Source organism: Colias philodice, chromosome 14 (genome assembly GCF_061535455.1).
Source record: "Colias philodice isolate Cphi_HAF_F1 chromosome 14, ilColPhil1 Martin Lab GWU primary, whole genome shotgun sequence".
In the NCBI taxonomy this organism is placed as follows: domain Eukaryota; kingdom Metazoa; phylum Arthropoda; class Insecta; order Lepidoptera; family Pieridae; genus Colias; species Colias philodice.
The window spans coordinates 176,243-203,534 of record NC_143099.1 but is presented as its reverse complement, the minus strand read 5'-3'; the positions used below and the strand labels follow the sequence as shown (position 1 = coordinate 203,534).

The 27,292-nt window shown below is 33.0% G+C and overlaps 3 protein-coding genes and 2 long non-coding RNA genes across 6 annotated transcripts; 2 read left to right on the top strand and 3 right to left on the bottom strand.

The window, feature by feature from the left end:
* Window positions 1-268: 268 nt before the first annotated feature.
* LOC149482589 (putative ATP-dependent RNA helicase DDX10) lies at window positions 269-3,057 on the bottom strand. Its single transcript, XM_089703381.1, has 3 exons — window positions 2,849-3,057; window positions 585-2,713; window positions 269-443 (listed from the first exon to the last, which is right to left on the bottom strand). Exons 1-3 carry the CDS (start codon window positions 2,975-2,977, stop codon window positions 290-292), a joined length of 2,412 nt encoding a protein of 803 aa, XP_089559507.1. The 5' UTR covers window positions 2,978-3,057; the 3' UTR covers window positions 269-289.
* Window positions 3,058-3,335: 278 nt separating this feature from the next.
* CtsL1 (cathepsin L) lies at window positions 3,336-17,005 on the top strand. Its single transcript, XM_089703426.1, has 7 exons — window positions 3,336-3,486; window positions 8,381-8,482; window positions 9,714-9,916; window positions 11,776-11,938; window positions 14,480-14,685; window positions 15,115-15,313; window positions 16,246-17,005. Exons 2-7 carry the CDS (start codon window positions 8,390-8,392, stop codon window positions 16,405-16,407), a joined length of 1,026 nt encoding a protein of 341 aa, XP_089559552.1. The 5' UTR covers window positions 3,336-3,486; window positions 8,381-8,389; the 3' UTR covers window positions 16,408-17,005.
* LOC149482588 (uncharacterized) lies at window positions 7,212-7,997 on the bottom strand. Its single transcript, XR_016316602.1, has 2 exons — window positions 7,781-7,997; window positions 7,212-7,570 (listed from the first exon to the last, which is right to left on the bottom strand). It is a non-coding gene; the product is annotated as an uncharacterized LOC149482588 (long non-coding RNA).
* Window positions 17,006-17,122: 117 nt separating the features above from the next.
* Window positions 17,123-25,549, top strand: LOC149482586 (uncharacterized). Its single transcript, XR_016316610.1, has 4 exons — window positions 17,123-17,290; window positions 21,333-21,417; window positions 24,593-24,688; window positions 25,384-25,549. It is a non-coding gene; the product is annotated as an uncharacterized LOC149482586 (long non-coding RNA).
* LOC149482585 (zinc finger C4H2 domain-containing protein) lies at window positions 19,812-27,059 on the bottom strand. Of its 2 annotated transcripts, none has more exons than XM_089703437.1 (5): window positions 26,860-27,059; window positions 26,463-26,634; window positions 25,431-25,609; window positions 24,677-24,796; window positions 19,812-21,445 (listed from the first exon to the last, which is right to left on the bottom strand). In XM_089703437.1, exons 1-5 carry the CDS (start codon window positions 26,916-26,918, stop codon window positions 21,319-21,321), a joined length of 657 nt encoding a protein of 218 aa, XP_089559563.1. In that variant the 5' UTR covers window positions 26,919-27,059; the 3' UTR covers window positions 19,812-21,318. The 2 variants fall into 2 exon arrangements, with proteins under 2 accessions (XP_089559563.1, XP_089559564.1); XM_089703438.1 differs by having other exon boundaries at window positions 24,716-24,796.
* Window positions 27,060-27,292: the final 233 nt, after the last annotated feature.

The window sequence follows — 27,292 nt, the reverse complement described above, 5'->3', positions numbered from 1 at the left end:
TAGTGCGCATCTTATGTGCACAGGAAAATATCCTTACTTTAAAGTCATTTTTTAACGTAGTGTACACGTTAAAAATTACTTAATTTTTAATCTCTTGCCTTTACATAGATCCATCAGACATAAATTTTTATTGCAAGACGTTTTTGTCGTTGTAGAATAGGTGCTATACGCAATTTTTTATTTCGTTTTAATAAAAAATTCAAATTATATATCGTTCTTAAATTTTGAATCTGTATAATATATTTTGTAGGTAAATAAAAAAAGAAAATAATGGTAACAGAATAATTTATTATTTTCGTTTTGATTGAAGTAACTGCATTGCAAGAGCTTCTGCCTCATTGACTGATAATGTAGCAGAAATGTCTTCAATTTTCTTGATCTTCCGTGGTGTTACACTTTCTTGAGGAATCCCTTTACTGTCAATTAATTTACGTTTTGTTGGCCTGAAAACAATGGAAATAACACGTTACTATTTGTATCAAAAACACAATATTGATATTCTCACCATTTAGAAAACATTTTACAAAATTTTCAACACTTAAAGCATTTTTATTGGAGTAACTCACTCATCAAACTAAACCTACCTGTGGTATTTTTGTTCATCTTCATCACTGGACATTGACTGAGCATCAGATTGTGAAATATCCCTGTCATCAGCACTATCTTCATCACCACTATCATTTTTCTTGTCATAGACCTTATCAGGATCCGGTAGCCATGAAAGATCTGGTCCTTCAGAATCTGACTGACTGCCAAAGTCATCTTTCTCACCTTCTTCCTCTTTCTTCTTATTCTTCAGTTTTCGTTTTTGCTCTTTGTGCTTAGCCTTCACTTTTTCTCTAAACCTCTGTTTATCATATTTATCTTCCTCCTTGAGCACTTCTTTAGCTTTCTCAATATCTATACCACCAACATTTTCATTCACAAATTGTTTGGCCAGCTCTGACTTAACATCTTTCTTTTCATCTTCTATAGCTTCCCCATCTTCAGTGAACTTTATTGTTGTATTAACCTTAATTTTCTTTTTAAGTATTTTCTTAGCTACTGCTGCTTTTGTGAGTGGCTTTTTCTTTTTTGATGACTGTATTTCTTCAACGGCAGCTGGTTCTACTTCTACATTATTTTTCTTAACTTGAAGGAAGTCATCTTCATCACTATCAGCATCATTGTGGAAATCAAAAGTAGGAATATCTTTCTTTTTACTTTTAAGTTTAATTACTTCAGCTTTTATAACTTCCTCTGAGTCACTTTCATCAGAACCAGAATCAGAGGCTCTTGTTTGTAATTTCTCAATAGCATTTTCTTTCTCTGCTTTTTCCTTTGCTTTAAGCATGGCCTTATCTCTTTCTAACTTTTGTAAAAATCTAATTCTTGGTGGAACGATTAAGCCAAGTGACTTGGCATAGGCATCTGTATCTAAATGTTGTACATTAAAAATATCTTTGTTTTTCATTAGGAACACAGACTTTAAATAACTTACGAACGCCCTCTGAGCTGATTGTTTAAGTTCTGTGTTGTCTGAAAGAAGAGCTTCTATTTTGCGTTGTGGAGACATAACTTTTGATGGATCTACTGATATTTTGTTAATAGGAATTTTGCTTTTACCTAAATCTTCAATGATTTTTTCTTCATTTGGCAACAACATTAACAATCCTTCTCCTTTACCTAACACCCCTCTTGCTGTTCTTCCTGCTCTGTGTATGTATGTCTCAACATTTTCTGGGCAGTCATATTGTATGACCCAATTGACGCGGGGGAAATCTAAACCTCTAGAAGCTAAATCTGTTGCAAATAATACAACATTTGATTTCCTACAGAACTCTTGGTAAATCCTTTCCCGTTTCTCTTGGTGAAGAGTGCCATATAGAGCCAATAAGCTCACACCTGGTCTTAATTTACAGAATAGCTCATACACATATTTGACTTGCTTGCATGTTGCCATAAAAACAAGAACTTTTTGTTTTAAATGATTCTTAATAAAAGACCACAATATGCCCACTTTTTCATCAATCTCACACACAATGTAACTCTGTTGCAATGATTCTGGAGTCACAGTCTCTGCCTGCTCATGTGGTGCAACATAAGTGGGGAAGGATAGACTGAGCCTGGCCAAATCCTTCACAGACTTTGTTTGAGTAGCTGAAAACAATAATGTTTGCCTTTTTGGTGGTAAATTTTCAATGATGGCATTCATAGTTGTCTCAAAACCCATGTCCAAACATCTATCAGCTTCGTCCAAAACAAGTATTTGAAGACTGCTACAGTCAAATAGAGGATTTTCATCCATATGCTGTAACAAGCGACCGGGTGTGCATATAAGAATATTAATTTGATCCATCCTCTTACGTTCAAATTTTAGATTTTGCCCTCCAATTATCAAACCAGCGGAGAAGTCATGGTTGTGTCCAATTTTTCTTAAAGTTTCATAAATTTGATATGCTAACTCTCTTGTAGGTGATATGACGAGAGCTCCAACACCATCAAGTCGTGTCCACTTTTTACAGAACAGTGATTCTAATATTGGGATTAAAAACGCTAATGTTTTTCCGGAACCAGTTTTTGCAGCTCCCAAAATGTCTTTCCCTTGCAAAGCATACCCGATTGCTTGTCTTTGAATATCAGTGGGTATATTAAAATTGTTTTCTTTAAGCCCTTTCAGAGTTTTTTGGGATAATGGAAAGTCTTTGAAAGTTTTAATTTCTTCTGGTACTATCTGTAAAATAAGAATGTAATTATATAGTATAGTATAGAATAAAGTCGTAAATAAATAGTTATATTTGACTGAAACTATTATAACAATATCCTAAATTTGTAAAAAAAAACGATTTATATACTTTGCTTTACATACTTTATCATATTGACTCTGTAAATATTGTATAGCTGCATCTTCTTCGACGCTCCGTTTTTTCCTGGGCTTAAATAGCTTATGCTTTGCTTTTTTCCCTTTCTGTTTATCATTATTACTTTCTTTCTTCATGTTTTATCTAAATATATTTTCCATAAAAAATAAAATCAAAGAACACATTTACGAAGTACGAACCCACATGTCGATTAGCAACTGACATATGACAATAGTTTGACTTTGACTATTGACATATAAGTATAGTCTATGCTATTGACATATTCCAGGTCCTAAATGTGTCCTAATAACTAAAAATTTCAGGTATCATCTAATGATTCAATATATTGATTAAAATTAAATATTATGGCATGCATAAATAATAAGCGTCGTAATTAGTTATACTTTAATTTATTATTTGGTGCATCTTTTGATTCATCTTCATTTCCGCTTCTTTATCTATAGCATCTCGTTCACTCATTCGTTTATTGTCTTCTTTTTAAATCAATTTGTTCAAGTCATTTATTCAACGCTTCGTATTCAATCGTGGTGAACGTTAGTCGCTAACTATAAAATAAGTGAAATTTGTGAAAGCTCGTAATTAAGTAAATATTAAACAACTGCACTGTTTATAGTAAAAAATAAAGGTGAGCTTATAAAAATATTTATACTTTAATTTAATGTTTTTTTTTGTACTTGATATCCTCATTGAATAAAGGTATACCAACGTTCAATTGTTGAGTCATCCAGGGATCGAGATTTTTAGCGTTTATATTAATTCATACCTACCTTCTTTTTATATATCGTTGCATCATTCATTAATTATTATTCCTGTGCAATTTTACACTGGAATATTTGATCATTTACCATGTACTAACTCATTTTACTCGAAACTGTTTACAAACATAGTTTCATTGTTATGAACGACGAAACGGGTTTATTTTTTGCGTAATAGTAATAGGTATTGAATACAAACTGGTTTGGAGTTCGAGGAAAACGTATTTGATACCTATTCTGATTCGTGCCTATTAAGTTATAAACAGACGTTCGAATTTGGTACGGACCGCACCGTGACCTTGGTGCGCTCCGGACCATATTCGATCATGTGTACTGCAGTGGTCCGCCGGACATAATTATTATTATTGACGGTACGGTTGGTTCGATGGTTTTTTCATCCGAACTTGGTGCGGACCGTACCAAATTCGCGCGTGTGGACGGGCGATCGCACCGGACAGCGCATTAGTCATAGACTATATACTTATTACAGCTTTAGTCATAGTTCTACCGCCAAACAAAACGGACGTCGGTCGATCGTTATCAATGGCGATGGCGTCGGATGACGTGGCTAATACTGAAAAAAGATTAATAATATAAATTTTAGAACTCTACAAAGATTTATGATATGACTGCATATGTCTGAATGAATCCCTGTCTTTTAAATATAATTTTGCCCATTCTTTTCTCTTCGTTTTCTTCTTTTCAATGGTTGTAACTTGTACTTGTACCAAAAGAAGCCTTGAACTGAGGTCTACATGTGAAAAAAATACAACATTCTAACCACGAATTTATTACGAGAAATAGATTTTCAAGGAATTCGGTTTGACTTTTAATGAGATTACTATGATCAATGCTCGAAATATTCACAAAAAAAGGAGATTAATTTGTATTAATTTGATATTATTGAATTGTCTTATAAATCTAAGATATTTTTTTTGTTCAGTTAATTTATTACATATAAAGATTATGTACCTACATATAATAATATATTGAAATATCGACTATAACTAACGACTAAAACATAAACAAAAACTTGGTAATAGATTGATGATATATATAATTTTGTTTACTAGGGACAACCCTGACATTCTTTGAAAATCTATATCTCGTAATAACTTCGTGGCTAGAATGTGGTATTTTTGTCACATGTAGAACTCAGTTCAAGGTTTCTTTTGGTACTAAACAGAGCTTCTACTAACGCCTGCATATAATATAAAAAAATAAAAACGAAAATCAGTAAAAATTACAATACTTTCGCCTCTATCGACAATATCGAAAATTTCAAAAAGGGATAATTTGCGCCTTTAATCACTTCATATATTAGCAACGTAATAAATTATCTAGTCACTAGTGTATCTATTTTTTTATACGAATTTATTAAGCTCAGTCGGCCGCGAAAATTCCAATATTTTAAATGTTTTTTTAAAAATCGTAAATTTAATCATAATTTTTAAACAAAGAATATTTTCTTTGTGCGGCAATGCCTGGACGGATAGCCGAAACCAATTGAATATTGAAACTGTAAAGGCGAAGCTGCAAATTAATTAAATGTAATTTTAAATTATCGTGCAAAGATTTTTATACATTCGCTTTAGAAAATGAAGAGCTATTAAAAGCTGTTTCTTCCAACAGCAAATATAAATGCCAAAAATAAATTTTCTCTATTTAACATTGCTGTTTTAATTATCTCCCGTAAAAAATAACTAAAACTCGTATTTTTGATGCTGTTAACCCTTAAATCCTGGCATCTTAAATACTGGCAACCCTTGGTGCGGTGCGGTCGTGTGGCGAGTCGATCGCACCGCACGAGTACGGTGGTCCGGTCGCACCAGTTCGAACGTCTGTTTATTATTTTAAATTTACCGAAAATTTACTCCTACACGCTTTACTTTTATACTAGATAGGTACTTAATTTTATTGTTGAATTCTTTTTTTAAAGTGACTGGGTACCTAGGTTTCTTAGTTTAATCAGGGTAAAAATAATAAATAATACAAGGTACCTAGGTATATCTCGATAGATAATACATATCCATTGTACATTCTATGTTCTTTGTTTGATTCGCTAACCAAGAACGAGGTCATCCTAGGTCGGGTGCACACTGCACGTGTAAAGATTTCAAGTTTGGTATTATTTTCCTGCAACGTACCTATGTGAATAATAGATTAAGAATAAAGAATTAATAATAATTTTATATCTTTCACATTATCATACCTAATTGCACGCCTCATAAGCGAAGCGTTGAGGTGGGTACTACTGTCACTTCGCGCAAAACATCTGATTTTTCAAACTTAAAATGTCTTTATGTATCATACATTGCACTTGTAAGATAATACATACACACACATATTAAGAAAAAACACTATTTTTAACATTCATGATATTTTTGATGGCATTTTTGTTATTTAAACTAGTTAAAAAACAGTTTAAAAAAGTTCTGTCTTGGACGTCCGTGTGTCTGTATGTGCGGATCCTTTTTCTTGTTAACACGATAGCGACCGAAATACTTTACTAATCGAGTCTTTTTTTTTCTCTTACGCTTGAGTATGCTCAGGAATAGAACCCTTTCATTTTTCAGGGTCTGATTCGATGTGGTTTAATTGTTATTAAATAAACAAAAATAATAATTAATAAATAATTATTAAAAAAAATTATGAGGCGTGCACTTTTGGATTTTCCAAATTATTTTTAAATATTATTGTTATTATTTGAAAATGTAAAAAACGCGCTTTAGTACCTACCGGAAAAAGGAAGCAGTTTACTTTATAATGCGAATAATTCCACCCAGATAAGCCTGAAACTAAAATTTTCTGAAAATTTTGAAAAAAGTTACATTATTTAGTTTATTAGATCTTATGCAACATAAAAAAAATTATAAAAAAAAAATTAAGTGTAAGGCTTTCAAGGAAACAGCCGTCCTATATGTAGGACAGTAGGATAATAAGAGGAAATAAAAGACCATTTATGACAAAACATAATGTAATCAAAAAGTGTAGTTTATTAGATAAATATTGATTATATTACCCATTGTTATATGTAATTTACTAGATTAACACTATTTATGAATGATATGTTTAAAAACACTTGACACACACTCCAACATCCATAAAACATACCCTAACCGTGTAGCACCAACCCAAGCTTTGAACCCGTACCTAATAGGTTTACCTTTTATGTGCTGTTTGCAGCCATGTCTACCATAGTAGGGGATCATGGCCTCATCTACACTGTAATGCTCTTCAAGAGGAGAAAACTCTAAGAACTTTTTATTTAGAAGTGTAACTAGGGGGCGTACTTTTGTGTATTTGTCTTGCAAATCCAGATTTTCATTGACATGAAGGTGGCGAAAAATAAAGTCAAATCTAGCCCTAGTCATAGCCGAGCTGATCAATTCATTCTTTCTATCAGGGGAGTTTTCCCAATACATTCTTCTACGGGGGAGCCATGAATAACCACTAACCAACAATATGCCGATGAAACATTTTATATCTTCAGTGGTTATGTCTCCAGGCAAATTCTTTTTGACAGCATATTTATTGCTCTCTGACACCAACAACGAAATAACATTTTCATCTAAGAAGTTTTCAAACCACTCAATTGGGCGCTTATCTTGGCAAGCGCCTTGAACATCTGGCCAATTCACGGGATTTTTTTCCAAGTCCCGTTTTCTCCATGCGTAGGTACGCCTACGTTTAGTTCGACCTGTAGAATCAGAAGGTTCTTCTTCTGTATCACTCACCATAACCTGCCCTTGAATCATTACTTCAGCCGGTTGAAGCAGAATGTTTCGTGGCAAATTATTCTAAGTTACATTATCTTCTTCACCCGAATCTTCGTCAGTGAGACAGTCAGGATCAACAGGAGGAGGTAGAATACATATCAGTTGTTCTCTATAATCTTCTTCATTATCAGAAACATTTTCTAAAGCATCTAAAATTTCATGCGCAGCTAACGGTCTGTATAGAAAAAGTTGTATTATTGTACTAAAATCATGTATATTATCCTACTGTCCTATATATAGTACGCTAGTATTTGTAACAAGTTATACGTAATTTATTTATATTATTTTGCTAGAATATTTATTTAGTACAAAAGTTAAGGTTATCAACTAGATATTAACACAGAAAAAAATAACTCACGAGTAAAATATAACTTTTTATACATACCTGTCATTTGCCATGTCTGCAACGCACTTTTATTACACACTTATAAGGTAAAATATAAGGTAAAAACTGTTAAAATAACTGTCTTTTTATTTTTTCTAATAAAGCTGACACGTTTCTTACTGCAAATCATAAGACTAAATAATCTTAGATAAAGAGAGTATTCTGATATTTTTTTTTATTTCTACTGTCCTAAATATAGGACAGTAGGCTTATCTGGGTTAAATCAATTCGGATTTCTGTGATACTTTAAATAGGTAATCCCGGTAACCCGTTAATATAAATAAATCCGTACTGTTCTTGAAGGTAGATTTAAATTTTAAACTAAAAATATTCGCTAACGTAACATCTGTAGTGTAGATACCTATACCTACTATTTTTATTCGTAAGAGACCTACCTATGCCAGACTAAATTCAGTTTACAAACACAAAAAATCACCACATCACAGAAAATTACAAATGAGAACACCTACCTAATCAATAAGTCAAAGAGCAGAACAGGCGGTCTTAACGTTCAAACAGTGATCTCTTCCAGACAACCAGTTTAACCAGTAACAATCAAGTAATAATTCACAAAATAATTGATTGTTTTTTATCCCAAAGGTAATAAAGATGAAGAGTCTGGCAGTGGTGTTGATGCTGGTGGCGGCGGCCAGCGCGGTCAGCTTCTTCGACCTCGTCCGCGAGGAGTGGAACGCCTTCAAGGTAATGTTGTCATTAATTCCTCATCTATTTTTCCTTTTCCCCAATTTTATAGACACTCAATGACACAAACTATACTTCCTAATTGACGATAAAACACGCAATTTCGCTATTTTCCGCAATGTGTATGTTGGGTTGTTATAACTTGTAATTAATTAAAAATAGTAATAAATTACGTAGGTATGATTCTCATTATTGGTAACTAGGAACGTATAGAAGTTTGATCCTTTTATCGATGTTATCAGTTAAACAAAAAAAAAATCATTTGTCTTTGTTTTGGGATTATATAAACAACCCAAATTGCTAGAAAATCGTGTCAAAACAAATAATATACATATTATTTAACTCAAATTAGGTATTGATGTGGAATGACGTATTATACCTAATAATAACACGAAACGAGTACAAGGGTGACAAGAATTACTTAGGTCTCACCGATCATTCATTTTCTCATCATTAATTTCAGTTTAATTCATTTAAAGTGAAATACCTATAATAAAAAATTACTGAGTATGTACCTACTTGTTAGTGAATTTGCTGTTTCATTTTCTGTTGTTTTGTTTGATAAAAATAAACAATAATTTCGTTTATTTTTATCCACGCAGATGATCATTTCCTTCATACTGCATTTGACATACAAGACATATGTTTTATTTTTATCCCTACCTACCTATATCGAGTATGTTTTTTGGGTAATCTCAATTACGCGATGTCGTTTACCCCAGCCTTGAAGAAGGGTTTTTGACCCTAGTCTCTTTGTAACGTATCTCATGATATTCATATAATTATATTAACTACATTACCCTTTATAAGATAGCTATATTTCGATTCGAAAGTGCTACTAAATAGTAGTCTAATTGAATAAATGAATGTTTGAGTTTGAGTTTGAGTTTGAGCCATTTACATTGGATAAGATAAGCTGTTTATTAAGGAAGTGCAGGCAAACATCGTTGACTTTGATAAGCTTAGGAATATATACAAGGCTTATATTTATATAATCTTACCTTAGTAAGAGCATCCTTTTAAATATGATGGATGGTTTAGGTATGACCATAGAGCAGACCCAAAGAGATAAGACAAAATGGAAGTTTCTTTAGGATATACCTAGCAGGCTGATCAGTTTTCCCCTAACAGAGGCGAACGTGATGAGACGTTATGTTCCAAATCCATATTTATACTTGCGTTTTCTGTACACATTCCTTGTCTGGCTAACATTAGCTCCTATATTGTTCAGCTGGAACACAAAAAGGAGTACGACAGCGAGGTGGAGGACAAGTTCCGCATGAAGATATTCGCCGAGAACAAGCACAAGGTAGCGAAGCACAACGCTAAGTACGAGCGCGGCCAAACCAGCTTCAAGCTGAAGCCCAACAAATACTCCGACATGCTGCATCACGAGTTCGTCCATACCATGAACGGATTTAACAGGACTGTCAAGTGAGTGACATTATGTGCTCTCGCTAAAGTAACCAAAATTCTGATAATAAGGCGTAACTTTTTGAAGATTTTTTTGCCTATTTATATTTAAAGAACGATAGTCCCTTATTAAATACTAGCTTTCCGCCTGCGGCTTCGCCCGCGTTTTCAAAAAAAAAACCCGCATAGTTCCCGTTCCCGTGGGATTTCCGGGATAAAACCTAGCCTATGTCACTCAGAAATGATGTAGCTTTCCAACAGTGAAAGAATTTTTCAAATCTGCCAAGTAGTTTCGGAGCCTATTCAATTCATACAAACAAACAAACAAACAAAAAATCAAACCTTTCCTCTTTATAATATTTGTATAGATCTGTGAAATTTTCCCCCAATATTTAGCTACAAATTCATAAATTCTTAACTACGCGTTTATCAATATTAGTGATTGGTAATTTTCGCGAAGATTGAGCGTGGTTCGATTTTGAAGACATTTTCTTAAAGGAGATAAAGTTAAAGGATAAGACAAAGGTCAATACTCTTGTATACAGGACCATAAGTTCTTTGACATAATCGAAACAGGATTATTATCAGGATAAATTGGATTTTCGAACCCTAACATGATCGATCCCAAGTTCACTGACCATTCAAATGTCAAGCCAATTATATTTTTTATACTCTTTGTAATGCTATTAACGACGAAGAAGATATAAGTAATTCTTTATACTTTGTTTTTAAATTCTTGTTTTTAAATTATAATAATAATACTAAGTAAATGATATCGATGGCTATGATTTATGAATCAGTAGGTGTTTTGGACTCATATCGCCAATGTTAAATAAATAACGATAAGACGTTGACCGACATTACGGCTGCGACGTTGTTTGATAACAATATTATAGTGCCACAAACTTATCTGACCCGGTGACAGTGTCACTGATGTCGCTTTCTTTTATATAAACAAAATATTCCGTATGAAAAGTCTGTGAAAATGTGACATTTCAAAATGGCGGCACGTAGTTCCAGTTTTTGCCACCGGGTCAGATAAGTTTGTGGCACTGTATGTTTATATTTTTTGTTATCTATCATATATGTCAACATTCGTGTAACAGCAGATAGTACAGAATTAACTTGGAAAAATATATTTTGCTCTCTGGTGGTGTAAAAATGCTGTTTTGATCTTGTGATTATGATAAACTTAAGTTTATAAACAAGATTGTATAGTTAAATACGTCTCCATATATTATGTTTTACGCGTGTTTGTTCACAATGTTGATAATAATTTTCATAGTAAATGATGATTGATAACAAATTTCCTATAATTCGAGTGAATAACATCGTTTATTTGTAGTTTTTGCACTGTCTTGCATGTAAACGACCTTTGACTACAATATTATGACATCATAAGCTTGGATATTGCGATATCCATGATGAGTTTTAAGATGCAGTTAGTTTTATTGTTTTAATCTTATTGCTATTATAAACATCCATACATCCATACTTATAAAGTTTGTAAGTATGGATGTATGGATGTTTGTTACTCTTTCACGTAAAAACTACTGAACCGATTACAATGAAATTTAGCACACATATAGAGGGTAACTTGGATTAACACATAGGATAGGTTTTATCCCGGAAATCCCACGGGAACGGAAACTATGCGGGTTTTCCTTTGAAAACGCGGGCGAAGCCGCGGGCGGAAATCTAGTTATCAATAAATTAATTTGTTAAATTACTACGTACTGCAGATGATGCGCCCATTCTTACTCATTATTCCGCCTCATAACAAAAAATCCATCCTATAAATTTTTCATTTTATTTTACTTTTAACACATCCTTATTTATAATTTACCAAAATCCTTTTTTTACCAATGTCCTCGACACAGGCACAACAAGGGCCTCTACGGCAAGGGCCAGGAGGTCCGCGGCGCGAAGTTCATAGCGCCCGCCAACGTGCAGCTGCCCGAACACGTGGACTGGAGGTCACATGGTGCGGTCACTGATGTCAAGGACCAGGGCAAGTGCGGCTCCTGCTGGTCCTTCAGTACTGTGAGTGTACTAATATTATAAACTAGCTGCTCTGCGCGGTTTCACCCCCGTGGCTCCACTATTGTTGGTCGTAGCGTGATGATAATATATAGCCTTCCTCGATAAATGAGCTATCTAACACCGAAAGAATTTTTAAAATCGGACTAGTAGTTCAGCTTTATAATATTAAGTATAGATGCGAAAGTTTGTGAGAATGGATGGATGTTTGTTGCTCTTTCACGCAAATACTACTGAACTGATTACACTGAAATTTGGCATGTAGGTATCTTAAGACCCAGAATAATACATAGGCTACTTTTTATCCCGGAAATCCCACAGGAACGGGAACTTTGCGGGTTTTTCTTTTAAAACGCAGGCGAAGCCGCGGACGGAAATCTAGTTTGTAAATGTTTTTAATGGATACGTTATTGCTTGTTAAAATGTAACTTACTAGGGAGTAGATGTGATTATTAGAATTGAGGGTAGTTTGAAAATATTTCCTCCCTATTAACAATTATTTAGTTTCCTCCGTATCAACAATTATTTTCAATTGTTTGAATTGAATAAACCTTTATTTTGTATAAAGAAAAAAATTAACAAAAACGAATCGTCACCCAGCATGTAAGCAATCACGACATGGTTTAAAAGTTTACTGTGTCATTTCCTTGTTAGCGTGCCCCATTTCTGTGAATTGTATTATTCATTCTTTTAACAACAATAACTTTCTCACATTATGTATGTATTGAAGGGAATATAAACGGTTAATTTTTATTTAATAATATTCCAATATATGTAAAGTTTATCTATACTAATATTATAAAGAGAAAAAGTTTGTAATTACTAATTATGTATGTATGTATTGTTTTCACGCATAAATATCTTAACCGATTTTGATGAAATTTGGCACAGACAATCTTTAGACCCTGAGAAAGAACATAGGCTACCTTTTATTGCGAAATATGTACCACGGGCGAAGCCGGGGCGGACCACTAGTTCTAAATAACGTTATCGTCTGGAATTAATTATTTTTATTTGCGATTTGACAAAACAATAAACATCTAAATACACAATTAAATTCTATCAGTTTAACCTACATGTTCCGGTCATTGTTTTTAAATATCTACTCTAAATGATTCATACACATGATAAATACATTAAACAATAATAGTAGGTTAATATAATACGAAATAATTTATTATACAAATAAAGACGTTAATTCATCAGCATTATTTTACCTATAAATCACTCGTGTGATCGTGTCATGATCTGATTAATAATTATAAATTTCTCTCGAGACAATGTTTGTAGGTATATAAACTTTGAAACGATTTTACCGATTTTTAGACATTTCGATTAATCTTATAGGTAACTTCATACCCTTAAATGTTAAGGGCGTGTTGGCAGATCAACATTTAATTTGTCAAGTCAGTAACAATGAATTCTGAAATGATTCATATTCGAGTATCAGAATTTGTGCGTAACCCCGATAGTCCACAGATGGTATAATATCCAATTACAGTACCATGATTAAATATAAAGTATAAACAATAATATTAATTACAATCACTTAGTCATGCCACTCGTCGATGAGCCACGTGATGACTATAATAAATGTAGGTACATACATGAATATGTATTATTTTTCTCCTTGTTTCCTTATTATTGTTATAACGAATGTTATCGGTTGCTTTGTTTAATAATAATAACAATTATTAACGTATTTGTTTTTTATATTTAATTTACGCGTAAGTACATATATCTTATTTAACAGATTTTAAGTCGTTTTTAAATCGATTAATTAGGGATGGAGCTTTTTCAGTTTTGAAGCGTTTTGTTTTATTTTATTGGCAATATAAGTAGTAGTTTATAATATAATAGCAGGTTCATTTCCAAAGGCAGTCTAGTCTAAAATTTTTTTATAGTATGCTTTTAGATAGGCACATGATCCCTAGATAAACTAAAAAAATAAGCATGTTCGCTGAAGAGAACCGCATATTTATAGGTAGGTATTATTCTCTGTAGTCATAATATAAGTTTTTATGAAGCTACCGCGGTCCGCGACGTTATTTAATATTTGTTCATATATGTAACTGTAATCCTCTAATGAGGGAAGCCAGAGTAATAATCTATTGCGCAGTTTGTAGAATAACCTCTGTTCGTTTCTTAGATTTGTTATATCAGAATTACAGTGAGGGCATTGTAAATGAGAAATTTTGTTTATACTTACACATAATATGTTGAAAATGATTGCAAGTGCCGGACATGTACACAAAATTACACTTTACAATGTACGAAGAGGCCTTATCGCCGAGAGCTCATCCAGGCTTGATGTGGAATTTCATATAATTTTAATAATGCAAAATATAATCACGATTACCCTAATATCAATTATCATCTTCTATTTCTGCCATTACAAAACCGAACGGCTAGTTCACATAGACGATCTATTTCATGTCTTTCAATAAATATGTATTTCGCAATCGCAGTTTATTCTTCTCACCATTTTCTACTGTATTTATTATTTTGCAAGTTATAAGCAAATTGGTATTATCCCCCAACCAGACGGGTGCGCTGGAAGGGCAGCATTTCCGCCAGAGCGGCTACCTGGTCTCCCTCTCGGAGCAGAACCTCATCGACTGCTCCGCGGCGTACGGGAACAACGGCTGCAATGGAGGCCTCATGGACAACGCCTTCAAGTACATTAAGGACAACGGTGGGATTGACACCGAGAGGACCTACCCGTATGAAGCTGTTGATGACAAGTGCAGGTTAGTAAGGAGGAGGTTAGAGTTGTTTTTAGGAGGACATCTTTGAAAATGTTTGATTTTAGGATTGGTTGGGATGGTAAATAAAATCATGTGGTATTAAATTAACTTTTTCCAATTAATTATATGATGAATCAATTTTATGCAGTTTGCATTGTTTCTTATTGCTTTATTTTGCTTTTTTTTTCAATAAATGGTCCCTGTTTTCTTTTGCATTTGGCGTTTCGCCGTTCCTTACAAAGGTTTAGAACTCAGTCTGCCCCTGAACACGCTTGTTGTAAAACATCAGAATAATTGTGTTTCTACTACGTAATAATTATTATTTCTCGTCTCTATATACTTATGTATGTACTTATATATGTACTTATCGTATCTATGTACTTATATATTATGTACTTACTGTTTTACTTTATTCTCTTATATATTCACCAGATACAACCCCAAGAACTCTGGTGCCGATGACGTAGGTTTCGTGGACATCCCAGAAGGGGATGAAGAGAAACTAAAAGCGGCCGTGGCCACAATAGGCCCAGTGTCAGTGGCCATAGACGCGTCGCAGGAATCCTTCCAGATGTACGCTGAGGGAGTGTACTATGATGAGAACTGCTCTTCTTCCAACTTGGACCATGGGGTGAGTGGATATTTTTGGGGTTTGAAGGTTTCTTGGTGTAATTAATGTAAGTGATGTATGTAAAGATGTGGGTAGTTTAACAAATAGTTTTTATGAATACCCGCATTGTCAAAAAATGTATAACCTCTTAGAGGCTTATTCAAGGTGATGCGTAGAAAAATATAATAAAAATTAAGTCTGATTTCTCATACATATCCATATTATGAAACTACAACATACACTATAATGTACATGGCGTGACATAATTTTTACAAATATTAGTTCTTTTAAATCTTTATCATTTGCTGTAAACACATTATAATAAACATAACAATAATACGTTTATTAACTTCGAAAATATTATTTTTATTTCGTAAGATGAATTTTTCCTCTAAAGAATAGGTATTATGTTTACATTGTGTGGATAATTGATTGCAAGAACATTCTGATTCACGTAATAATCGTAACATTTTGCAAGGAAATATTATGTTGATTGATTTCATTTTCACGTTATGCTTATTACTCTTTGTAAAATTAGTTTTTCCTACTTATATTATAAATGTGAAAGTTTGTGAGTATGGATGGATGTGTGTACGCATGTTTGTTTACTTTCACGAAAAACCTACTGGATGGATTAGGATGAAACTTTACAGTAATATGTATTATTTATACATCAGAATAACACCTGAGTTATAGAAATACTATATTTTGCCCGTGGGCTCGTTCGTCGGGTGAAACCACGCGGCACGTTTAGTTAATTATCCATTGTCCTCACCGAGAAATTGAAATTTTTGGTGCATATCCATTCTTGAATATATAAAGACACATATTACATTTACGAGATAAAACTTTGATATGTACATTAAGGTCTGCTAAACTGACAAAGACATTATATTAGCTGGTGTAACATACACATTACTTATGCATATACTTATATATGATTTGATCACCAGGTACTAGTAGTGGGCTACGGCACGGACGAGCAAGGCGGTGACTACTGGCTGGTGAAGAACTCGTGGGGCCGCTCGTGGGGAGAACTGGGGTACATCAAGATGGCGCGCAACAGGGACAACCACTGCGGCATCGCGTCTGCTGCGTCATACCCGCTCGTGTGATGTGACACATAGCGTCAGTGGGCGTCACACGTGTCAGATGGCGTCACAGTGATATAACACTATAAAATCATCGACAAGTCGGATAGGATAACGCCATATGTGATACAAAACGTTAGACAAGATACAACCCGTCACACGCGTTACGACGCATCACGACACGTAACAAGTTGTGATTGTCACGCGACACAATCTAACACATGCCATATATACAATGCACATTGTGTCACATAATATAAAAATCTTAGCTTACAAACACGTCTGACGCCTTCACACGTGATGTGACGGCCATACAATCTGTGTACGCTCTCTCAGTTATAGACTAAATACTAAACCTTGCGTGTTCAATGTTTTTTTTGTTTGATTACGTATCGCGATTGGGTACAATGAAACACGCAGTTGGTTACAATGCGTCTTAAATTAAAATTTATGTTTAATTGAAGATAAGTGAATTATAATAAACCAGTTTATTTAAATCTCAATTCATTTGTTAGTTTTAAGATAATTTTAAGAAATTGTTTGTTTTAAATGGAGACTTGTGATAATGTAGCGTTATGATTATTGTAAAAGTTAAGATAATAAAAATGAGAATTTTTATTTATATGCATTTTTTATTTACCTATCCTTATTTTTATAAAAAAATAATAGTAATGATTGTTAAAAGGCTGGCACACTATATTACCATTGATATTGCATTTGTTTTTTATTTGTATCTTGAACTGGCACCAACTATGAACGTCTTCTGCTTTGGTGTACGTAACGAAACAGTCACTTTGCATTTAGACTAAGTACAACCTAGTTTTTAAAAGTTATCGCTTGAGCATACTCGTAACATGAAACATATATCTTCTAATTTTTAAATTCTTAAGTACGTATTTAGGTGGATGTAAGTACATACATACCTATTACGATTTTTATAACTGCTCTGCGGCAAAGTTAAGAAGTAGGTAGTTACTGTTTTCTGCGGGACACTGCTATCACAACATATTAATTAAAATCTTTGTCTGGTTGTGGATTCTATAATAAGAACCTCTTAATGCCTAACAACTTAGGTACCTAGCTTTGTTATTAATAAAAATATCATCAATCATCATCCCATTAGATAATGAAAAAAATATCAGCGAAAAGAGAAAAGGCGTATCTACCTAGGTAAATTTTAATTGACACTAATTGAAGAATGTCCAGCAGTGGACGTCCCACAGCTGAAACGAACGAACGAATTTAAGAATCATTAATGAAAATATGTATGTAGATCTCAATCATTGAGCTATTATTACCTATACGAATTACAAACTTTCTACGAACAATATCAGAAAATCATAATATCGATATACCTAGTTAATTCGGCTAATAATTAATTCAAATTTAATTTTATTTAAATTAAATTTGAATTAATTGTAAAGAAATAAAACAAAATTCACGTAATTTTTCAAACTGAATTTGAATATTTTTTCCTTGGATTCCAGATTTTTTCATTGTTAGCTCAATTTTTTTTACAAAATAGCGGGCAAGTGTCAAACCTTATTAAAGTGACGATCAACGATTAGCTAGTGCTAGAAGTTTTCTGAAGCTGTAATAACTGCTTTTGAATAAGGTAGGCTCCACATGTAGGCTCTGTCACATTTTATTACATTTAAAAAATCACTCTATTATCGATTTGTTAGTGACATTAGTAGGTATTATTTAAATGACGAAATCATGCAATTAATTGCGGGTAAAATAGTGGGAAATAGAAATGGCGCGTAATTAACACAGATAATGTTCCACTGATATCGGTGACCCGACCCGGTCGACTCACGTGACTCGTACTCGATTGCTTGTGACACACATTGGAAAATTATTATAATCTAAATAATATTTAGGTATTCAAATGGGAATAGATTCATTTGCTAAATGATATATATTAGTTGCGCATAACATTTCTGTACAAGCCTGAAAATCAGTTAGAAAACTGGCATTGTAGTTTTTGGACATTGAGTTTTTCGTCACTTCTGATTGTTACAGTTCTTGGTTCGCCAATCCGACTCGCACTTGACCATTTTTTTTAAATCTACGTATCAATTAAATTACCAAAATATAGCTTTTGAAAATTGACCACGTCTATGTGACCCCCCCCTGGCACTAAAGCTGGATCCGCCCTTGTGTTACACTGTGACATTATATATTTTCTTATCTTATCATGTTGGTTCTCTTTAAATGTGTGTTCATTATTATTATTTCTTTCTTTCTCTAATCCAAATAAGTACATTGTAATGCTTATATGAAGCGAGTACAAGTACCTAGTTTAAATCATTTAATGTAATATAAAAAAATAAGCAATAACTACCATCTCTATAATATAATACAGTTATTAACCCACACTCACATCTGACCTGATACTTATAAATAATAATAAAAATCAATAAACCAGTAATTACGGGCAAGCAATAAAAGACGTTTCCACATTTAAGATATATTTATTACAAAACAATATTCACATTACGGTATATTTACAGTAATCTTCGTTCATTTCTCCCACACAACGCCCCCAAGGGTTACAGACACAAATACACCTACTTGCTAAGGACTAGAAATTAATTATACCTACAAGTTAGTTTGAAAAAAAAAACAAAGAACTCAACTGCGCCAATTATATCTTCATGTACGTCAAATCTGAGCGTTAATTCTCATTATTTAAGCCAAAATCCACTTTTTTGTTATCTTATTTTTACATCCTCAGGGTCATAAGAATGAATAAGGCGAAAATATGAACAAAAATGGTCGAGCTAAGCAAAAAAATATGCATACTCCCGAAGATCTTTTTCTGGCGTAGTCGGGTAAAAAAATGGTATGAGAAAATAAATAAGTGACCAGTAACATCCTGTCAGTAATTAATAATTATTTAAATTAATGTTATTTTTATCAGAATTTCTTTGCAATATTGCAATGTTCTGTTGTTATTTTTACAAAACATTCAAGTAATGTTCGATAAATCAACTTAATTAATTTTTTGTTTTATCGAATATACAGGGTGTCCCACTGTTGGTATACTAAGCTCAAAGGAGGTTATAGTTTTGCATACGCTGAGTACGTAAAAAATAATTAAAAAATTCCAGACGCATTTTTTTTTCAAATAGATGAATTCTTCAAACTCTATGTGTACACCCATAACAAGCAACCCGCCCAACTTTGCCACCAGCATGTGAGCTATCGTTTAAGGTTATGTTTTCATAGATAAAATGCTCATATTAGAGGAGCGGTATATGCCGGCTGCGCGAAGCTAGAGAAGAAAACATGGATTTTCAGGAAAAATTTAGCAAAAAAATTTGGACGTAATTTTTTTTAAAGTATTTTTTACGTGATCAGTGTATGCAAAATTACAAGTTCCTTCGCGCTTAGTATACCAATAGTGGGACACCCTGTAGATCCTGACACAAAAAGCTCGAAAAACGAAAAAAAGTTCGAAAAATACTTAGTTAGACAAATACTAAATTATAATCTAATCTTAAAACTACATATAAATAAAATTAATTACTATGTACATAAATAAATTGGCACTTATTTTACAGTTGGCAACAGCTTTATATAAATGCTAACATTGAAGAAAATCGATAAATATTGCTGCATTGAAAAAAAACTGGTCTGTATGTTTTAGGGAAATTGTACATAGGTAATATATTCTTTGAAAGAATAAAGAAATGCAATGTATGTGAAACTTCTATATATACACACACTAAAATAAAATATGTACATTGTACAGCTCAAGCGAGTATTTGTACAAAATAAATAGGTACAATATAAGAATAGCTACAACTATTTCAAAAAGTAATTCGTGCAATTTACTTTACTGTTAATCCGTACATTAAATCTGATTTTATATTATTACTAATTTTATCTAAGGATATGGTATGTGCTGAAATTAACAATAACATTGAAATAATAATAATATATAATAATGTTTTAAAGTAATGTAACCACTGCAAGTGAAAACTATTGTAGGTACTATGTAAACGGTGTGCGCATTTTTTTATATTATAAAAATATAAAAAATGAAAGTAGACATTTACAGTAAATAGTACGTAGTTATAAATATTAATGTGTAGAAAGCTTTTCTTTACTTAAACAAAATTATCAATAAAGTTTAGACCCTTAATATTAATATCCAATTCCCAAAATTTGAGTCGCATTCGCTATATTTCATTTGTGTGCCGAAGACAGAGACTATAGAAAAATTACGTTTCATTGTTTTTTTTGTATGATATTTTATTAATATATATTAATAACTGGGTCTATATAGACCCAGTTATTGTTAGCGATCGTAATATACGAAGTCTAATTTATTTATCTCACTCTAAATAGGACATTTCTGTGTTTAAGATAAGGACAGACACACAAATATTCTTGTTAACTATTAAGATAGAAGCTTAGTGAAACAACAGTTTTATTCTTGCTGGGGTTAATCAATAGCACCCTTCTTTGGTTATAAACAAAAGTTCCGCTATTACTGTATCACATTGATCAACTGTTCATTAAAAAAACCATACATTTCAAAAGTGTTAGATGAAGACAATTATCTTCTTCTTATTCTTCTCTTATATATAAAAATGAATCGCAAAATGTGTTGGTAAGCGCATAACTCGAGAACGGCTGAACCGATTTCGATAATTCTTTTTTTATTACATTCCTTGAAGTACGAGGATGGTTCTTATGTAGAGAAAACGTAAATATGTACCACGGGCGAAGCCGGGGCGGACCGCTAGTTTTTTATACAATCAAGTTGTACAAGTTTATATCCTGCAATTTATATTTAAATTTAAATTATTATATAATTGTGTGTATGTAAGCACGCCCACAAATGAGTGGGTTTCCTTTTCAAAATTGTTACTGTATGTTAGATGTTATTTATCCGGCTTTATTTAAGGGTAAGTTAATGCACTATTTCTTCTTAGGTTTCTTGGGGTTCCGTGAGCGGCTCTTGGCCTTGCAGAGCGGACAGATCGGCGCGTTGCGGTGGATCTGCTGGTGGCACGACAGGCACGACTTCATCGGGGGAGGCTGCTGCCTGCTCAGCCATTTAACATTTAAATCCTACTTTATAATGCAACTTCAAACTTAAACATTTATTTATTCAATTAGAATTTGTTCAGAAACGCTATTGAAGTTTTAAAATACAGAAAATACTAAAGTACTAAATGGTAAAACTATGTTATGACGACTCAAAAATGCTTCTAGAAAAAATCTTATTGAATAAATAAATGTTTGAGTTTAATAAAAATACTCGCAATACAAAATAAAACCTCTTATTCATGGTAAACATTCGTTAAGCAACAAAGTTAAACATGTTGGGGGATTGCTGGCAACACTATGTATTGTGTTGATTACACATGTTGAAAATCGAGAACATATTTTAAGCAGTTTCCAGCAATCCATACTAATATTATAAATGCGAAAGTAACTATGTCTGTCTGTTTGTTACTCAATCATGTTTAGGCGTGATTGAGTAACAAACAGACAGAACCAATTTGCATGAAATTTGGTATGGAGACATTTTGATACCCGAGAAAGGACATAGGCTATCTTTTATTGTGAAATATGTACCACGGGCGAAGCCGGGGTTTACTTTAATCCATAAATAAAATTCATAAAATTTCCAATTTTAGGAAGATTAGAAAAATGATTTTAACAATAGTTAGGGAAATTTCGATTGACAGAAATTACGATAAGACAGGAAAAATTACCATTAGTCAGGAAAATTTCCATAAGTCGGGAAAATTTCTATAAGCTGGAAAATTTCCATAAGAAAGGAAAATTTCTAAACGCCAGGAAAATTTCTATAAACAAGGAAAATTTCTATACGTCAAGAAAATTTCTATACGTCGGGAAAATATCTTTAAGCTAGCAAATTTTATATAAGCCAGGAAAATTTCTATGCGTCGGGAAAATTTCTATACGTCAGGAAAATTTGTATAAGTCAGGAAAAATTATAAACGTCAGGAAAATTTCTATAAACAAGGAAAATTTCTATAAGCTGGAAAATTTCTCTTTGCCGCGAAATTATATAGATAAGGAAAATTCGTATAAGTCAGGAAATGTTTATAAGCCAGGAAAATGTCTATACGTCGGGAAAATTTCTATAAGCCAGCAAAATTTCTATAAGCCAGGAAAATTTCTATACGTCTGGAAAATTTATATAGATACGGAAAATTTGTATATGCCAGGAAAATGTTTATAAGCCAGGAAAATTTCCATAAGAAAGGAAAATTTAAGACAAGAAAATTTCCATAAGTCCGGAAAATTTCTATACGTCAGGAAAATTTCTATACGTAGGGAAAATATCTTTAAGCTAGCAAAATTTATATAAGCCAGCAAAATTTCTATACGTCAGGAAAAATTCTATAAGCCAGGAGAATTTCTATACGTGAGGAAAATTTCTCTTTGCCGCTATACGTCGGGAAAATTTCTATAAGCCAGCAAAATTTCTATAAGCCAGGAAAATTTCTATAAGTCAGGAAAAATCCATAAGTCGGGAAAATTTCGACAAGACAGGATAATTTCTATACGTCAGGAAAATTTCTCTTTGTGGGGAAAATTTCTACAAGTCAGGAAAATTTGGATAAGTCAATAAAAAATAATATTAAAGATAAATTATGATAAAATACGTAGTAGGCGATAGAAACGATTCGACTATAAATTTATATTTAAACATGGTATGCATAATAAATAACCTTATATTTTGTGTTTCTCGGAAATCTAGTATTATTTATAATCTATTGTTTAACAAATGATTACACGACTCGACAAAAAAATTTTCGTTCTTTGTCCTAAAGTTTATACTATTATTTTCCAGTTAGTTATGCACAAAAACGAAAAGAAAATACCTTTTTGCGGTATAAAGTTTGCTTTTGTGATAGTTATAATAATAATACTCATTTTTCAATTTTTTCATAAATTTTAATTGATTTTAATATTTTTAAAAAGACCGCGTGGTGAGAGTGGGGTATTAACGTTTACACTGTGCCGCTAGATGGCACCCGAGTGATAAACAACCATCAGGCCCAGAATAACTTAAAATGTCGTCACGAAAGTGCAAATACGATGCTGATGAATTTTGTTTTATATGTGGTCAATTTATTAAAGTTCGAGACGTGAAATATGAACTAAAGACATCTCACGTTCTCTGTGAAGCCTATGAAGCATATTTTGACTGTCCTGTACGGAATCAACATAAGCCATGGGCTCCACATGTTGCTTGTAGTTATTGTAAAAGGTGTTTGGAAGGTAAGGCAAATTACAAATTTTAAGGCCATGGGCTGCAGGATGTCATTAAAAGTACATATGCTGCATGCTCATTTGGATTAATTTAAAAACAACATGGGAGCCTATTCCGAAGAGCAAGGAGAACGTTTCCATCAGGACATCATGAATTTTGAACAACGCTATCAAGGCCAATACAATGAAAACATGATGGGCGACTATATTTTGGGTTTATTGAGAGAAAGTAGCTATGAACATAAAAGAAAAAGTAAAAGTGTGCACTTTTAAGTTATTTTCCACTTTTCTGTAAGCTAATTTGATAGTAAAACTTAATAAAAATAATAAACATTTTTATTGCAATAGTTTTATTTTCAATCAAAAATTAAAATCCGAGATTTTTAAAAATTTCCTTCAATCAGTCTTCTAAGCACAAAAGCAAAGTTTTTCATGCCATATATTTTTTTCCGTCTAATTACGACCTAAACTACGAAATTTAATGCTTTGCAATCAAAGTCAAATTTCATGGTGACCCGTTGTTATTATTAATAAGTCTTCATTTTGCATTTCAAGTATTGCAATGAATAAATTACGTTTTTAATTATGACGTTATAACTTATATTCAATAAATAATAGAAAAAAGAATGAAAAACACTGTTTATATAATAATTAAAAATAACATTAAACAGTAAAAACATAAAAATCGCAATGATTTGTATACAATTAATGAAGTTACTTACTTGTTTTATTTTAAAGTATAGGTAAGAATATAGATTTCTCAGAATAGCACAGTGATGTGGTGATGGTATGTGAATAAAAATAATTTTCTTTTTTATTACATCACACATAGTTACATACATTTCATTAGTTGTATACAAATCGTTCATTTGCAAGCGAAATAAGCGTGCGGGGCGGGGTTGTGTAAAAGGAAGGAGATGTCAGAATTTTTATTTTGCAGAATTAGGGTCGGAATGGTGTGTCGGAGGGTGTCAGGGAATAAGGTCGGGTGGGGGATATCGCAACACAAGAGAACGGGGCGAACCTCAGCGAGACGGTAAGGAAATCTTGTTGTAAGGCGGACCTGAAGGCGGGCGGCGGCGGCGGCGGCTTGCGCGGGGCCGGCGCCGCGAACGGGGCCGCGCGGGGCAGCGCGGGGAACCGGCTGACACACATACACGTTTAGTTTTATACCACTTTTATGCATTGTTTTAGGGCCGATTTTTCAAAGCTTGGATAAAACTTATCCGTCCAATAAAGTATTACACGATAATATTCAAATGTCACCTAAACTGTCAAATACGGGCAATTAGAATACGTTTTTAAAATGGTAGTTTTATACATTATTCGACGAATAAGTTTTATCCAAGCATTGAAAAATCGGCCCTTAGTGTATTTAATATGAAAACAGTTGATGGCATGACATCTATATTATACCAAAATTAATAATACAACCAAACAATATCAGTACATATTTTCATACCATGTTTTAATAAACTTCATTACCTTTCCCGATGATTGATTATGCATTAGTTGACTGTTCCGAATTTCATCAAATTTAGCAGTGAAAATCTAATAGAGGGTCTATAAAGGGAACGTCTACACAGTTCCTATCTTAATTATACTATAATTAAATAAGTTTTTTTCGGTTACTTAGAAAAGTTATCTCTGAAGCTATAATGTCGTTGTTTCTATGTTTATATTTTGTACAAATTTTTTGTATATACTTTAAGTTACATTGAGGTCCACAAGGTGCTAAAGTATGTGAACTAGCGGCTGCAAGCGCAACATATACCCACTCGGGCGTGATGGGGCTGCCCTCCTCCTCGTGCAGGTCGGGCAGGCGCTCGAGCCCGAGGCACTGCCGCCGCAGCAGGTCCACCTCGGCCTTCAGCGGCCGGTAGTCCTCGTGCAGCCGCGACGCGTTCGACAGCTTGCGCGACATGCTCTCCTCTGTTTGCTTTATCACCGTCTCCATCTGGAATGTGTGGCCATCAAGTTCGTGTATACTATCTCTGTGTATGATAAAATACATATCAGAAATTTAATTTATACTTGTTAAGATTGAAATTTATAAACAAACTGTTAAAGAACAACATAATTGAATTTTTCTATTATTATTAATTCATTATTCTTTTTTTTATGTATGTGTAAATGCAATCTGTTCATAGAACATTCAGCACTTGGTTATGAATATATTGAGTTTCAACTTTCAATACATTTATAACCAAGAATTCATTATTCATTACAGTAAATAATAGTTCTGCAAAATAGAGACGACCCAGTAAAAAGTGCTATACTCAAACATAAACATACTTAACCTGTTTTGTTTTTACAAGAAAAACCATTTTAATTAAATAAATACAAATCAAAAGTTACAGCTACTGTAATTTCCTGTACTAATTTATCATCAAATCCAAACCCATAATATATGTAATTGGACTACAATAGCTAAGCATGTGGTTCCATTGAACAGAGACAAGACAAACAAACACAGTGAGTAGTTACAATCTCTGCCAACAATAGCTCGCCACTACAATAACAAACTGTACTGATGCCACCTGTTCTCTTAAATTGATCCAGTCATAGAAATATAGGAAATGTAAACATATTCTATACATAGAATTTATTAATTTCTTATTGTTTTTATATTTCCAAGATTTTTTTTGTATGTTTTCATTTTTTCCCTAAACAGCTGGACTTAAATTTAAAAATTATATACCTATTTAACAACAACTATTAGAAATACAAGTTAAAATAAATGAAATATGATGGTATAAAATCATTACAACCTTTGCTGAGCACAAAAACAGCAGAAATACAAGACTCACTGCATTTATATCAGCGTGTATTTGCCGCAGCTCCTCGACGTGGCTCATCTTCTCCTGCTGCAGCAGTTCCATCTCTCGCTTGTACTGCGCCAGACATCGCCCTTCCTGGTCTCCACTCCGCACTTCCGTTAGTATGCTCCGCTTCAGACGCTCCAGGGTTATCGTTTTATTTCTGTTTGTAAAGTAAAAACAATAACGTACAATACCGCGTTACTTCCTAATTGTTTAATAACTTCCATAAATATACATAAATATTGTGTAGTAAATGTTAAACGAAACTAAAACTATGTATTTGCTTAATATTTAAGCTTTATTAAAATAATTTTTGTCAAGTGTTTAAATATTGATCGAAGGTCCACAGGTGTGAAAGCATTAATAATGTGAATGAAAATCATACCTAATTTCTTTCATTGCTTCCAATTTGTGATATATCTCTCGTTCGTTTTCAGCGGTCATTCTTTTTTAACAAACACTAGTAAATAATATATTTAAATGAAAATACAAATCACAAAACAATGTCCATCTATATCAAGGCTGATCAAGGCTCAAATTAAAACATACTAGTGATGTGCACTGTGAAGTGAAGTGTGAACACGAAATAAAAATGACTCGGTCCCAGTTCATTAAATCAAATCGGAATATCGACATTTTATTTATACAGAATCTGTGCAGAATCGTCACCAACACCAAAGATCGTCCCTATGCTATTCTACTTTCGCTTTGCATTTGTGAATCTTTAATCACATTTATTTATAAAAATTGTGCACAGCGAGCACAATAATTATTGTGAATGATTGGATGATGGAATAAAAATATTAAATAACAATAAT